Consider the following 15,094-nt stretch of genomic DNA (forward strand, 5'->3'; position numbering starts at 1 on the left):
TTGCATCTCTTTTTACCCTACAAGTAAAACAGCATGGATACAAAAATAAATGAGCCATCTTTTTCACAAGGGACTCTGAAGGAGCTGACTATAGTATAAAGCATTCTGTGACAAGTACCTTAGGCTTATGTGGGTGTTGATCTGTGGCAAAAAAACATGGAGAAGACTACGCCGTGTGGAGGTTGGTGAAAGTCTAAAGAGATCAGGTATCAAAATCTCAACTTTACATTTGGTCTTCTTACTTCTGCTAGCTTTTCATCCACTTTAATAATCTCTCTTATTTATCTTATCATTTCTTTTTTATTAAGATTTATTTATTTATTTGAGTGAGAGAGCACACAAGTAGAGGGAAGGGCAAAGGGAGAGGGGGAGAGAATCTCAAGCAGACTCCCTGCTAAGCAGGAGCCCGACATAGGGCACACACAGGCCCAGTCTCAGGATCCTGAGATCATGGCTGAACCGAAATCAAGAGTTGGTTGCTTAACTGAGTGAGCCACCCAGGCTCCCCTCATGCATTTCTTTATAGAAGTGTTAGATACTTAGTTCTTGCCTGATTTTGATCTCCTGAGCTGGCCCACTTTTTCTTTCTTTTGCTGTTTTTAAAATTTTAAATTCAATTAATTAACATGTAATATATTATTGGTTTCAGAGGTAGAGGTCAGTGATTCACCAGTTGCATGTAACACCCAGTGACATTATATGCCCTTGTTATCGCCCGTCACCCAGTTACTCCATCCCCCCTCCCCTCCTGCCCTCCAGCGACCCTCAGTTTGTTTCCTACGATGTAGAGTTTGTCTCCCTCTTTAATTTCATCTTGTTTTATTTTTTTCTCTTTCTCTATGATCCCCTGTTTTTTTTAATTCCATATATAAGGGAGATCATATGATAATTGTCTTTCTCTCACTTAATTTTGCTTAGCATAATATTCTCTGGATCCTTCCATGTCATTGCAAATGGCAAGATTTCATATTTTTTATGGCTAAGTAATATTCCATTGTATGTATATGTGTGTGTGTGTGTGTGTGTGTGTGTGTGTGTATAAAACATCTTCTTTATCCATTCATCTGTCAATGGATGTTTGGGCTCTTTCCATAGTCTGGGTATTATGGACATTGCTGCTGTAAACACTGGAGTGCAGGTGCCCCTTCGGATCACTGCATGTGTAGCTTTGAGTTTAATACCCAGTAATACAATTGCTGGGTCATAAGGTAGCTCTATTTTCAACTTTTTGAGGAACCTCCATAGTTTTCCAGAGTGGCTGCACCAGCTTGCATTCCCACCAACAGTGTAAGAAGGTTGCCATTTCTCTGTATCATTGGCTGGTCCACTTTTGATCTCCTCCTTTTTTAATCTTCAAAACCAAAATTTATTTGTGTATTTACAGACATGTATATTCACATATATTTCAGAAATTGATTAATGCTAGAATGCCAGTTGAAATTTCTATTTTTTGCAAGGTGATAGAGATGAAGACAAGGAAGATATAGGTTAAAGAAATGATTATCAACTGTAGTAGTTGTTGCCATGAAAGAAAAAAAAAGTTTAACATGAATTAGAGTTTAGGTACATGCAAAAGAAAGAAGTATTTCCCTCCTATTTGGTCATATTCAGTTTTTATTTTGAAGTATTTTTAGGAAGCAGAAAAGAGGCAAAATGTAGTGCTAATAATGAACCTACCAGCTAGCTTTTTCTTCTCAATATTTTCATATTTTTGCTTCAAATTTTTATAGTGCTATGTGTATCCCCATCCCTCCTTAGTTTCTCCATAGGTAAATTGCTGTCTTAATTTTGGTGTGTTTTTTCCATTCATGTTTTTAATATTTTTGCTGTATGTGTGTGTATTTTTATAGAACACTTTTTTACGTTTTAAAAAATGTTATTGTACATATGTGTCCTTCTACAGATTGCTTTTTTGCTCAAAATCAAATTTTTGAGATCCATCCATCTTGGTACTTGGATTCACTCATGCATTTTAAGCTACTGAATAGAATTTCATTACATGACCACACTGAAATTTAGCTATTCTTTCTTGGCCTTTTGCATTGTGTTTATTTTTTTCCTTTTTCTGAAATTTTCTTTTTCTTTTTCTTTTTCTTTATCTTTATCTTTTTCTTTTTCTTTTCTTTTTCTTTTCCTTTCTTTTCTTTCTCTTTCATCCTTTCTTTCCTTTTCTTTCTTTTCTTTCTTTCTTTTTACAGTCCAGAGCAAGGTCTTTTATTTTTTTGTAACTATCATGCCATGAATTCAGAGAGAGTGGGGTCCAGCAGCTCAGGCTCCTTTCCACTGGTTCTCACAAAGTATGCTTGTCTGGATGGAGCAGGCTGGTGCCTTCAGTCGAACCCAAGTATGTTTCTCTTTGGCTTCCTTCTTTTTCTGATCATTTTCCTTCATGCGGCTCTTAGAGTGTTTCACATGTACCTTAATTCACCTATGTTTCACATGTACCTTAATTCACTTGGCAAGAATCTTGCCCTAAACTTGCCGGTTTACAACAATGCCAACAGCATGCTGGGTAACACTATAGACTCTTCCAGTTTTGCCATGGTAGCATTTGTGGGGCACTGCTTTGTGAGGACTGCCTATTCTCTTGATGTTCACAGTATCACCATTCCTGTAGACAGGCACATGTGTGGCAGAAAGAGCAACAATACCCTGTGTTCTAAAAGGCCTACAGAATCCATAGCAGGCACCTCTCCTCTTTCCTTTTGTGTTGGGCATTTTGGCACATTGCCAGAAGATGATTCTGCTGACCTTTTACATTTTGACTTTTTTTTTCAGGTTTAGCTTTTTTTGTTTTTGATATAGTTCATATATCATATAATTCATCTTTCAAAAACGTATATAATTTAGTAGTTTTTAGTATATTCACAGATTTGTTTAACCCTAACCATTATTTAACTCCAGAACATTTTTAGCACTCCGCAAGGAAACCCATTCCCATTAGTAGTCACTCCCCTGGTTCACCCTCCACCCGTCCTCTAGCAACTACTCATCCACATCCTGTCTCCGTGGATTTGCTTGTTCTGGACTTTTCATATAAATGGAATCATATAATATATGGCCCTTTGGGTCTTTCACTTTCATAATGTTTCATTTGGTATAATGCCTCAAGGTTCATCTGTGTTGTAGAATGAATCATCAGCATTTCATTCCTTTTTATGGCTGAATAATGCTAGGTCTATGGTAACTATGTTTAGCTATCGGAGGAGCTGCCAAACCGTATACAAATGCGGTGGCACCATTTTACACCAGTAATGTACAAAGATTCCAGCTTTTCCACATGTATGCCAATGCTTGTTATGTCTTTTTTATTGTAATCATCCTAGTTGGTATGAAATATCTCACTCTAATTTTGATTTGCATTTCCCTAGTAAGTAATGATACATCTTTTCATATACTTATGGGCCATATGTATGTGTATAATTTTATTTTTTGGTTGCTTATGCTTTAGGGTTCCATAGTGAAGAAACCATTATGTAGTCTAAGGTCATGAAAAGCTATACCTGTGGTTTATCTAAGAGTTTCCATATTTTTTTTTTTTAGCCCTCTCTCTCTCTCTCTCTCTCTCTCTCTCTCTCTCTCTGCAGAAAGAGAGGGAGAGAAAGAATCATAAGCAGGTTCCACGCTCAGTGCACAACCTGCTGCGGGGCTCCATCTCACAACCGTGAGATCATGACCTGAGCTGAAATCAAGAGTCAGACGGTTAACTGACTGAGTCACCCAGGTGCCTCTGGTTTTAGCTCTTAAATTTAGGACTTTAATTCATTTTGCATTAATTTTTGCATATGGTATGAGGGTGAAACTTCATTCTTTGTGGATATTCAGTTCTCAGCATCATTTGTAGAAAAAATTTCATTTCTCCAATGAATTGTCTTGATACTGTTGTCCAAAATCAATTAACCATAAACATATGGGCTCATTTCTGGACTCAAGTATATGTGCATCCTTATGCCAATATCACATAATCTTTGTTGTAGCTTTAAAATCTGGAAGTGTGAGTCACCTTAAATTTGTTCTTTTTCGGGATCCCTGGGTGGCGCAGCGGTTTAGCGCCTGCCTTTGGCCCAGGGCGCGATCCTGGAGACCCGGGATCGAGTCCCACGTCAGGCTCCCGGTGCATGGAGCCTGCTTCTCCCTCTGCCTGTGTCTCTGCCTCTCTCTCTCTGTGTGTGATTATCATAAATAAATGAAAAAAAAATTAAAAAAAATTTTGTTCTTTTTCTTTTCTTTTTTTTTTTAAATTTTTTAATTTATTTATGATAGTCACAGAGAGAGAAAGAGAGGCAGAGACACAGGCAGAGAGAAGCAGGCTCCATGCACCGGGAGCCCGACGTGGGAATCGATCCTGGGTCTCCAGGATCGCGCCCTAGGCCAAAGGCAGGCGCCAAACCGCTGCGCCACCCAGGGATCCCAATTTGTTCTTTTTCAAAAAGATTTTGACTATTTTGGGTCACTTATATGTCCATATGAATTTTAGAATTAGTTTGTCAATTTTTGTGAAAAGGCAGTTGGAATTTTGATAGAAGTTGCATTGGATCTGTAGGTGAATTTAGGGAGAATTGCCGTGTTAACCATAGTAAGGCATTCAATCTATGAACATAGTTTTTCCTTTTTTTTTTAGGTCTTTAATTTCTTTCTTTCTTTCTTTCTTTTTAAGATTTTATTTACTCATGAGACACACACACACACACACACACACACACACAGGCAGAGACACAGGCAGAAGGAGAAGCAGGCTCCGTGTAGGGAGCCCAGTGTGGGACTTGATCCCGAGTCTCCAGGATCAGGCCCTGGGCTGAAGGCGGTGCTAAACCTCTGAGCCACCTGGGCTGCCTAGGTCTTTAATTTCTTTCAACAGCGTTTATAGTTTTTAGTATACAAGATTTGTCCTTGGTTGAGTATTTTTCTAAGTAATTTTTTTCCTTTTGGTGCCATTGTAAATGATTTTGTTTTCTTAATTTGGGTTTGGATTATTCATTGCTAATGATGGAAATATAACTGGTTTTTCTTTATTATTTGCCTCTAAACTACCAAACTGTTTCTCTTCATTCAGATAGTTTCCTGAAATCTTCATTGTCATAAAAATTTTATTCAACTACCTTATTCCTTTTTTGAGGATTGTTTTTTCTTACAAGACACACTTGAGTTGCATCAATACTAAGCTATTTTCAATCCAATAATATACCTTCAAACATTTGGGTACTTGTTAAATGCATCTACAGACAAAATTTTAACTGCTTACTTTTCTGGACGGTCTGTACCAACTAACATCTTATCATTACGTGCTGATAATCCATTAAAATACAGACCTAAGGAAGTTTGGGAATAACCTGTGGAGGATTCTACTCATGTCTGCTTTCCCCTCCATCCCTCCCAACTAATAAGTAAGAATTAAAATTCTGGTCTATTCTGAAAAACACTCAGTTTTGTTTTTTTTTTGTTTTTTTTTAATGTTAGGGAGTATTCCCCCCCCACCCTTTAAAAAGATTTTATTTGTTTATTCATGAGATTTTATTTGTTTCTTCAGAGAGAGAGAGGCAGAGACATAGGCAGAGGGTGAAGCAGGCTCCATGTAGGGAGCCTGATATGGGACTCAAGTACCTAGGATCAGTAATGGCTGCTCCTTCCCTGCATTCTTTTTTTTTTTTTTTTTTTTAAGATTTTATTTATTTATTGAGACCGAGAGAGAGAGGCAGAGGGAGAAGCAGGCTCCATGCAGGGAGCCTGATGTGGGACTCGATCCCAGGTCCCCAGGATCACACCCCAGGCTGCAGGCGGCACCAAACCGCTGCGCCACCGGGGCTGCCCTCCTTCCCTGCATTCTGTGCCTTGTTGCTCAGGCACCTGAATGCATCAGTCTCCAGCTCTGCTCTTGTATATGTCACATGCCCATTTTCTAACTGGGCTTTGCTTCATTCCCTGATTGACACATACTGCTGAAAAAACTGATTTCCCACATCTCATAGCTGGGTGCTCTGGTGCTCCAGACTGTTTGGCTGGTTTGACTTGTTGTCTGACCTCTGTGTCTTGGACACTGTTTGTCCAGGCCATATCCCATCCCCTCTCAGCCTGCATGTGTGATGAGCCTGACTGAGATTTTTTAGTATGGTTTCTTTCTCATCCTGCAGTCTACAACTTAGAAATTTGTGGGAGCCTTGGTGGGTCATGCATTGTGTGGTATGTACTACTAAAACCGAAGATATCAGTATTAAATATAGGGACATTTATATTGCTCCTTAACACTTGATACAATCCCATTGTACAGTTTCCTTCATACTCTTTCTCTTCTCCATGCCCCCAGTGCCTTCTTGCTAATAAACTGTGGTGAAACTTTCCCAATTGTAAGGAAAATACAGTAAATAATTTTGTATCCATCTCTTCTATCACTGTATAGAGTATAGGACTTCTACTTTAATAACTTTTGGAAATTATAGCAAATTTGTTCCATCAAGCTTGGTAAAATATTAAAAATTATAAATATGTTATGTACCCAATTTCTGATGATGGTAATTAAGTATTTTAAATTTTTCATTGTCTAAATGCTAGTTTTGCCATTGTGGTCATTTAATGTCTTTAGGATGTGAATGGCATGGGAGTTGTTCCTTTTTGGAAGCTAGTGTAAATTTATGAAAATATATAAATAAAATTAACACTAGTAAATTTTGGAAGGTGAGTTGTAGGTGCTGTTCGGTGATTTGCGTTTGGCTCGGTTGCATGTCAGAGATTCTAGTCCTTTTCACCCTGTACCAAGAGGTTGTAGAAGAGATTAAGATTTGCTGTTGTTATTTGTAGAGCTTGTTGTGATTTTAGCTCTATAGGGTATGCATTAGAATTCAGTTAGTTGTGTTCTACAGGACAACAAAATCCTCATTAAGTAAAGGGTATAATTTTGTATGTGGTATTTGCTGGTGCTAATAGAGCTAATGCAGCAATAACTTCGTTGATCTCCATTGTTGAAATATCTATGCAAGTAAATGGCTGTTTTAGTGCTGGATTTCTCTTTGAGTAGTTCATTAAAAAGAACATTCAGGGGGCGCCTGAGCGCCTCAGTCAGTTAAGCTTCTGCCTTCAGCTTAGGTCATGATCCCTGAGTCCTGGGATCCAGTCTGCATTGGGCTTCTTGCTGAGCAGAGAGTCTGCTGTTCCCTTTCTTGCTCCCTCTGCCTCTCCCCCTGCTTGTGCTCCAGTACTCTGTCAAATAAATAAAATATTTTTTAAAAAATAAAAATTAAGAAAAAAGGAACATTCAAAGAATTTTAAGTTGCTTTAGTCTTGAGTTAGGTGAGTCTTTTTCTAAACTAGTTTTTCAATTGAGAGTTTAAAAAAATTGAAAATATTGTAAAAAAGATCTCATGTTTAGCCTCATTCATTGCCCTCATGCAGTTTAAAAGCACTGCTATAATTAGAGAATTATATATGTGATCAAATCTCATTTGTGGTTCTGGGTCCATAAATGAGAACTTTTAAGAATAGTGAGAAGCAGAAATATACACACATGTATATCTGTGTGTGTTGCCCATCAGTGTCCCAAAATTAAGTCCTTGAGTCCTAAACTGAAGCTCTTCCTACATGAAGAGCAACCCCCACCCCTGACCTCACCATCTGAGTCCTTAGTGCCCCTGCTACTCCCACACAGTCTGGCCACAGTAAGGCTGCAGGGGATCTGTAAGCCCCCTAGAGGTATTCTATTAAGAATTTTTTTATCTAAAATTATTTGGAATTGTATTTGTAAATGACACTTGGTCATTTTTTTCTTTTTTAAAAGATTTTATTTATTTGAGAGAGAAAGAGAGAGACAGAGATAGTGAGAGAGAGCATGAGCAGGGAGGAGAGGGAAAAGTAGGCTCCCACTGAGCAGGGAGCCCTATACAGGGCTCGACATGGGATTCAGTCCCAAGACCCAAGCCAAAGGCAGACACTTATCTGACTAAGCCACCCAGATGCCCTTGGTGACTTTTTTTTTCTTTATTTTTATTTTTTTTACTTTTTTAAACTTTTTTTCTTTAAAAATATTATTAAATGCAGTGGGTTTAAAAAAAAAAAAAAAAACTATGAAACTTTGCTGTCTCCTGTCCCTTGCTTCCAACTCTGTTTCTCAAAGGCAAATGCTTTGAATTGTTTCTTCCTAATAACTTTTGCTCACGGATTGTCTCTAACACCTTGAATGGTGCCTGTTTGGGCATCTAATAAATCTTGGTTGCATGAATGAAAGATTGTTCTTACTCTGTTTCCAGACTTGATAAATAGTTTACAATTTACGAGTATAATTCTAGGTTGACTATCATTTTTCCTTTTGGATAACATTGCTTCACCATCTTAGGATAGTGTTCCTATTCATATAGAATTTCACTATGATGCTAGTTTCTTTGCATGTGACTTATGTTTTCTCTCTGTAAACTTTCGGATCTCATGTTAGCACTTAAAAGTAACTAAGTATGCCAGAAATTCAGTCTGGGAAATGTCCCTGAATCATTTCTTTGATAGGTATTCCTTTCCTCCCTCTCCCCACCAAAAGAGATAAAGAAATGTGTTTTCTCTGTTGTTTCTTTCTGAAACTTTTATGCTTGGGATGTTGGGTTTTGTGAATTATTTTTTATTTTCTTTTTTTTATACTTTGTTTTTTACTGGTTTATCTCTTTGTCTTAGTGTTGAAATTTCTGGGCGATTTCCTTAGCAATACCTTCTGATCCTTCTATTAGTTTTTTGTTTGTGTTCTCAATTTTTTGAAAAAGATTTTATTTGTTTATTTGAGAGAGACCTTGCATGAGCAGGGAGAGAGGCAAAGGGGAAAAAGGAAGCAGGCTCCCCACTGAGCAAGAAGCCTTGATGGGAGGCTTGAGGCTGGATCCTAGGACATTGAGATCCTGAGATGGTGACCTGAGCTGAAGGCAGTTGCTTAACCCACTGAGCCACCCATGCACCCCCATGTTATCAAATTTGAGAAGTGTTATCCTATTTCCATTTTTCCTATTAATGTCTTTTTTTCAAGTGGAGTATTCTGGGATTTAGTTATAGTATTGTAAATAGACTTTCAACCTTCCTCCTGGCTTTTTCTCTTGCCTGTTCCTCTTTCTCAGAGTACTTAGTATCTTTGAAGGCTAAGTCACCTCAAGCTTTGTGTTTGCCTTCTCCTTGCATCTATCTGTACATACAAATGTATAGATTGTCACTTCCTTCTCTTAGCTAAGCTTGTACTTTTTTTTTTTTTTTTTTACATCTGCTTCCCATCTTCTAAAACTTTTTTTTTGGCTGAAAGTTTTTCCTCCATTATTGTTTCCACTTTTATTGTCATTGAAATATGTGTACATTTTCATTGCTGTGCTTTTTAATTAATTAATTATTTATTTAATTTATTTTTTAATTTGGGGTGCTTTTATGAGAGTGGAGGAGATAAATACATATGTTCCATCTGCCATTTTAAAGTTGCAGTTCTTTCTCTTTGTGGCCTCAATTCATGTCATTTTATGGTTGTAAATTCAAATGACAAGTTAAATATGTAAATTTAAAATAAAATAACAAAAGTTGGTTTGAAGCAAATTTTGAACAAATGGTTGATCTGTCTTAATGTCCAGGTAGATAATGTGCCGTGTAATAATACATTCTTTGAATTTTATTTGTGTAGAAGAAATTGAGGAAGAATCAGAAACAACAATTGAGGCGGACTTGACTGATAAACAGAAACATCAGCTGAAACATAGGGAGCTCTTTTTGTCTCGCCAGTATGAATCTCTGCCTGCAACACATATCAGGTAAGAGCATCATAGAAACTGATAGGAAGTATTCAGTAATATTGTGACAATTAGAAACAACACAAAACAGCCTTCTTTGAACCATTTCCAAACTCTCTTCATGATCTTGTTCAACTTAGTTTACTAAAGGCTTCATGATGGAATTTTATCTTGGAAATTTGTAGTGTTATTACCATATTAAAGCCCTGTAGGTGTTCTACAGTAAAAGTAATCATTTTAGCTTTATTTTAATCCAGACTTTTCCAATTGATGTATGTAGCTATTAGCATCCTGCAAAACAATGTCCAGCAAACACTATTTTAGGAAATGCTAATCTCCAGATTCCTAAAACCTTATAGAGTTAGTCATTCGAATCCTAGACCTAAAACAGAAGATCTGGGTCCCAGGCAGGTGACTCTTGACCTTGTAGAACATTTGGCCTTTTATTTTCTCTTGAGGAAGTCTGAGATGAAAACTTCGTATTTCTTATACTTAACTTGTATCTGCTTTGTGCATTGATGGGAAGCAAGAGTGAAAAAAATTCCATCCCTGGTTTGTAGTTTTGGGGATTGTGGAGGAATGGTGGTGGTCTTTTATGATATGCTGATGGTACCATTCAAGCATAAATATCTTAGAGGTCTAACAAAATGTTTAAACTCAAAAGATAGGCAATTACTGACTGTCAGGGTCAGGTAAACTTCAGATAGTAAGTAGTTGGCATTTACTCAACCTTGGAAAGAGGGTGGGGAGTAGGGGGGCAGGGCGGCGTGTTTTACGTAGAGGGAACAGGTGAGCATGGCTGTATGCAGGCAGCAGCTTATGTGTAGGGTGGTGTGTGAGAGAGTGCAGTGTTTTTGTCCACTTCATGTTAACTTCTTTCAGCTTTTGTTCACAATCTTTCCTACTGTAATTCAGCTCTCTACTAGTAAGTCATGAATGCCTTAAAAATTGTATATCAAGGGAAATATAGCATGTTAATTTTATTTCAAAAATTGGCCCTGCTTCATTAGCCTCCACTGTGGTTATTTTTTTTTTTATTTTAATTTTTATTTATTTATGATAGTCACACACACAGAGAGAGAGAGAGGCAGAGACACAGGCAGAGGGAGAAGCTGGCTCCATGCACCGGGAGCCTGACGTGGGATTCGATCCCGGGTCTCCAGGATCGTGCCCTGGGCCAAAGGCAGGCGCCAAACCGCTGCGCCACCCAGGGATCCCTCCACTGTGGTTATTGAATCTGGTTTTTTGGGGGGCTAAGACAGGTTTGGAGACTTACTGAAACTGTGATTTGGTCCTTGTATTACACACACACACACACACACACACACACACACCCCCAGCTCTCAGATCTTTTGTGCGTATTTCTCTTTTCAGAAATGGATGCAGATTTTCTAAAGCAGAACATGTGTGACAGATACTGGTATCCTTGTCCTTCAAATCCTTTGAGAAATAATTTGATGTCAGTAGTTAGCATGACAGCATTGCTTTATTAAGATTTAAAAAATTTGGGGGATGCCTACCTGGCTTAGTGGTTAAGCATCTGCCTTCAGCTCAGGCCCTGATGGAGTCCTGGGATCAAGTCCCACATTGGGCTCCCTGCGTGGAGCCTGCTTCTCCCTCTGCCTGTGTCTGTGCCTCTCTCTCTCTCTGTGTCTCTCATGAAGAAATAAATCTTTAGAAAAAAAAATTTTAATTATTTAAGATTTTATTTCCTCATGAGAGACACACAGAGAGAGGTGGAGACATAGGCAGAGGGGAGAAGCAGGGTCCCCACAGGGAGCCCGATGCGGGACTTGTTCCTGGAACTTGGGGATCATGCCCTGAGCCAAAGGCAGACAGGCGCTCAACCACTAAGCCACCCAGTCGTCCCTATTTATTTTTTATTTAAATTCAATTTAGTTAACATAGTTTATTATTAGTTTCAGGGATAGAATTTAGTGATTCATCAGTTGCATACAACACCCAATGCTCATAACATCAGATATCCTCCTTAATGCTCATCACCTAGTTACCCCATCCCCCCACCTCCCTTCCTTCCAGCAACCCTGTTTATTCTTTAAAAGTCTCTTATGGTTTACCTCCTTCTCTGTTTTTATTTTTATTTTTCCTTCCCTTCTCCTTTGTTCATCTGTTTTGTTTCTTAAATTCCACATTTAAATGAAATCATATGGTGTCTTCTTCTGACTGACTTATTTCACTTAGCTAATACCCTCTAGTTCCATCCATGTTGTTGCAAATGGCAAGATTTCATTATTCTTATTTTTTAATTTCTTTGAAAGATTTTGTTCTTTATTTATTTGAGATAGAGCACGAGCAGAAGCAAGGGATAAAGAGAGGGGGAGAAGCAGACTCCAACATGGGGTTCGATCCCAGGACCACAAGCTTATGACCTGGGTCAGAGGCAGACACTTAATCAGCTGAGCCACCTAGGCTCCCCAAGATTTCATTCTTTTTGATGGCCGAATAATATTCCATTGTGTATGCATATAACACATCTCCTTTAGCCATTCATCTGTTAATTGATACCTGGGCTCTTTCCATAGTTTGCCTATTGTGGACATTGCTGCTATAAACACTCGGGTGCATGAGCCCCTTCAAATGACTATGTTTTTATCCTTTGGATAGATACCTAGTATTGTAGTTGCTGGGTTGTAGGGTAGCTCTATCTTTATGTTTTTAAGGAACTGCCATACTGTTCCAGAGTGGCTGCATTCGTTTGCATTCCCACCAACAATGTAAGAGGGTTCCCCTTTCTCTGCGTCCTTGACAACATCTGTTGTTTCCTGAGTTGTTAATTTTAGCCATTCTGACAGGTGTGAGGTGGTTGCTCATTGTGATTTTGCTGAGTGATGTTGAGCATTTTTTCATGTGTCTGTCAGCCATTTGGCTTTATTAGGTTTTTTAGGGGACACTATGTTTAGATTGGCTCGAGTTAGTATATTCTGTGTGATTTGGGTCCTTTGCTGGAAAAAATAATCAAACTAGGTAATGTAGAAACAATCATTTTATCTACCAATGGAGTTATTTCAACAAGTAGGAAAGTAAGCTATTTTTCTTCAGATAGATGGAACATGAAAACATATTTCATCATTTTATAAATACGTCTGTCACTAATAAATGCTGAAAGAGCCATATGCATTTATTACTTAATTGAAAGAAGCTAGAATATAAGATTCATTTTAAGCTCAAGAACTAATGTGGCTAGTCATAAGAATCTTGCCAGAACAAGAATCTGACAAATGGTTTTAAAAATGTATCCAAAACATGCAAGTACATTTTTAATTTACCATCCTGATAGCTTAGAATCTGTTTATAAGTAATGTTTCCTTTAACGGATTGGCCAGAATGGAAAAACTAGTATTGTGTTTTTCATCATCCATAAGAACTAAGAGAATATATTGAAATAAAATTATTAAGACCACCCCTGTGTTGAACATAGAAATTATATAGAATACACGATCTTTTTGAACATATTTTCTGAGTATATTCTAGATTAAGGCAATTACCAAGTGCTTGATAAATAAGATGATGTCCCCATCTTGTAAGTTTAAGGAGTTTACTGGGTGAATTTACCAGCAATTCTTTTGAATTATGATGAAGCATTATAAACATTTGAGGCTTTTATTTTTTGTTGTCTCGTTTTCTAAGTCCAGAAAGAGTAGTACAGAGCCACATTTTCTCATTTGTGGCTCTCATTTTCAAATAGCTAAATGGGGTTAGGAGCAGTCTCTGGCCAAAGCACAGAGCCATGCTAACCAGCCCTCATGCTGATGTAAACAAGTGCACATTGGAGTGATCTTCACAGTTTGCTCATATTGAAGTCATGCCCTATCTATTTCTGCTGTAACAGGAGAAAATTACTGAAGCCCCATTGTTCTTTGGCAGCAAAAAGCGGTAATTTGGTGAATACTGGCATTTTATTCTCCAGGGACATTATTAAATGCCCAGAATATCCTCAGTGCCATATGGCACATAGGAGAAAATCTGACTGAGGCATTCCTGAGGTCCTTTGTAGTTTGTGAACCACAATACTCATTGGATATTATAAGCTTTTCAGAGTGGCATAGAGGCAACTCTTTGTTCCTTCTGATTCCACTGGCAGAGAGAGAGTAACCAGGACCAGGACGGTTCTGGATAGTTAGTGATTCACTTTGTGTTCACGAGCTAGGTAGGATTTGAACAATGAAAATATCTTGGAACACTTTTGGAGGGCACAAGGAGAGAGGCAGAATGCTTCGTGCACAATGCCTGAAGTCATTAGTAATAGATTATGTGCTACATGGGCAGCCCCGGTGGCTCAGAGGTGTAGCGCCACCTTCAGCCCAGGGTATGATCCTGGAGACCTGGGATTGAGTCCCATGTCAGGCTCCTTGCATGGAGCCTGCTTCTCCCTCTGCCTGTGTCTCTGCCTCTCTCTGTCTCTCATGAATAAATAAATAAAATCTTAAAAAAAAAAAAAAGATTATGTGCTACATACACTCTAAAGCACTATAAAATTGTTATGTCAGCTGCTAGACTTGTTATGAATCTATAGATAATACTGTATTCAGTCTCATAGATAGACCATATTTAGCAAACTTGGCTTTTATAAATTCTAACATTCATTGAACCTTTGTACAGATTTTGTTCCAGTTGCTTTATATGTGTTTTTTTTAGTCCTCACACTGACATTATAAAGTAGGTCCTATAATTATCCCCATTTTACAGATGAAACTGAGGCACAAAAAGGTTAATTAAGTAACTTGTCAGTTTCACAGCTTTTATGTGGCAGATTGGGAAATTGAAACCAGGCCACCTGGCTGCAGATAGATAGAATTATGATGTGTACATGATTGGAAGTGTTAAAAAGTGTCAGAGATAAAAGGAAAGCTATTGAGTTACTTGTTGGATAGGTAGGCTCTTTGATATTTTATTTTTTCTACATAATTTTTCTAGGTAGATGTTCAAGTCAAATGGACAGAACTAAATTAAAAACTAAGTTAAACATATAAACCGTACTATCCTAGTAAAAGATGATGCTACTGTGCTAGATTAGATTTAGTAGCAGCTGGGAACTACCTACTTGATTGGATGCCTAAGTTTATGGATATGTCTTGTAGATGGTCCAATGTCAGTTTTTCCACATCTTGAACACAAAAAGCTTGGCTTTTTAAAAAGCTGCTAATTACAGCATTCTGCATATAATGATTAATGCCTCTTCCCAGCCTCTGGTGCAGGTAGTTAGTCATTTCAAAAGAGCCAGTCCTTTCCTGTTTGCCAACAGCCTTTGAAGTTATGCTTCATTGTGTCTTTAAAGTATTTTCTTAGGTACCTGTTGATTATTGGCCTCAAATTTTTCCTGCAGTAAGGGCGTTTGGGTGATTCGT

General features: G+C 38.0%; 1 protein-coding gene across 11 annotated transcripts in view; it reads left to right on the top strand.

Annotated features, from left to right (window-relative positions):
* MTA3 (metastasis associated 1 family member 3) overlaps window positions 1-15,094 on the top strand; it is a 220,144-nt gene that overhangs the window by 95,541 nt on the left and 109,509 nt on the right. For all 11 annotated transcript variants that reach the window (XR_003139724.3, XR_007403361.1, XM_049096186.1 and 8 more), the window contains exon 4: window positions 9,623-9,749. Coding sequence is in view for 9 of the 11 variants with exons in the window: in XM_049096186.1 (XP_048952143.1) it covers window positions 9,623-9,749 (127 nt within the window). In the remaining 2 variants the exon portion in view is untranslated. The remainder of the gene's footprint in view (window positions 1-9,622; window positions 9,750-15,094) is intronic.

This window comes from Canis lupus, chromosome 17, assembly GCF_003254725.2.
Source record: "Canis lupus dingo isolate Sandy chromosome 17, ASM325472v2, whole genome shotgun sequence".
Lineage (NCBI taxonomy): Eukaryota > Metazoa > Chordata > Mammalia > Carnivora > Canidae > Canis > Canis lupus.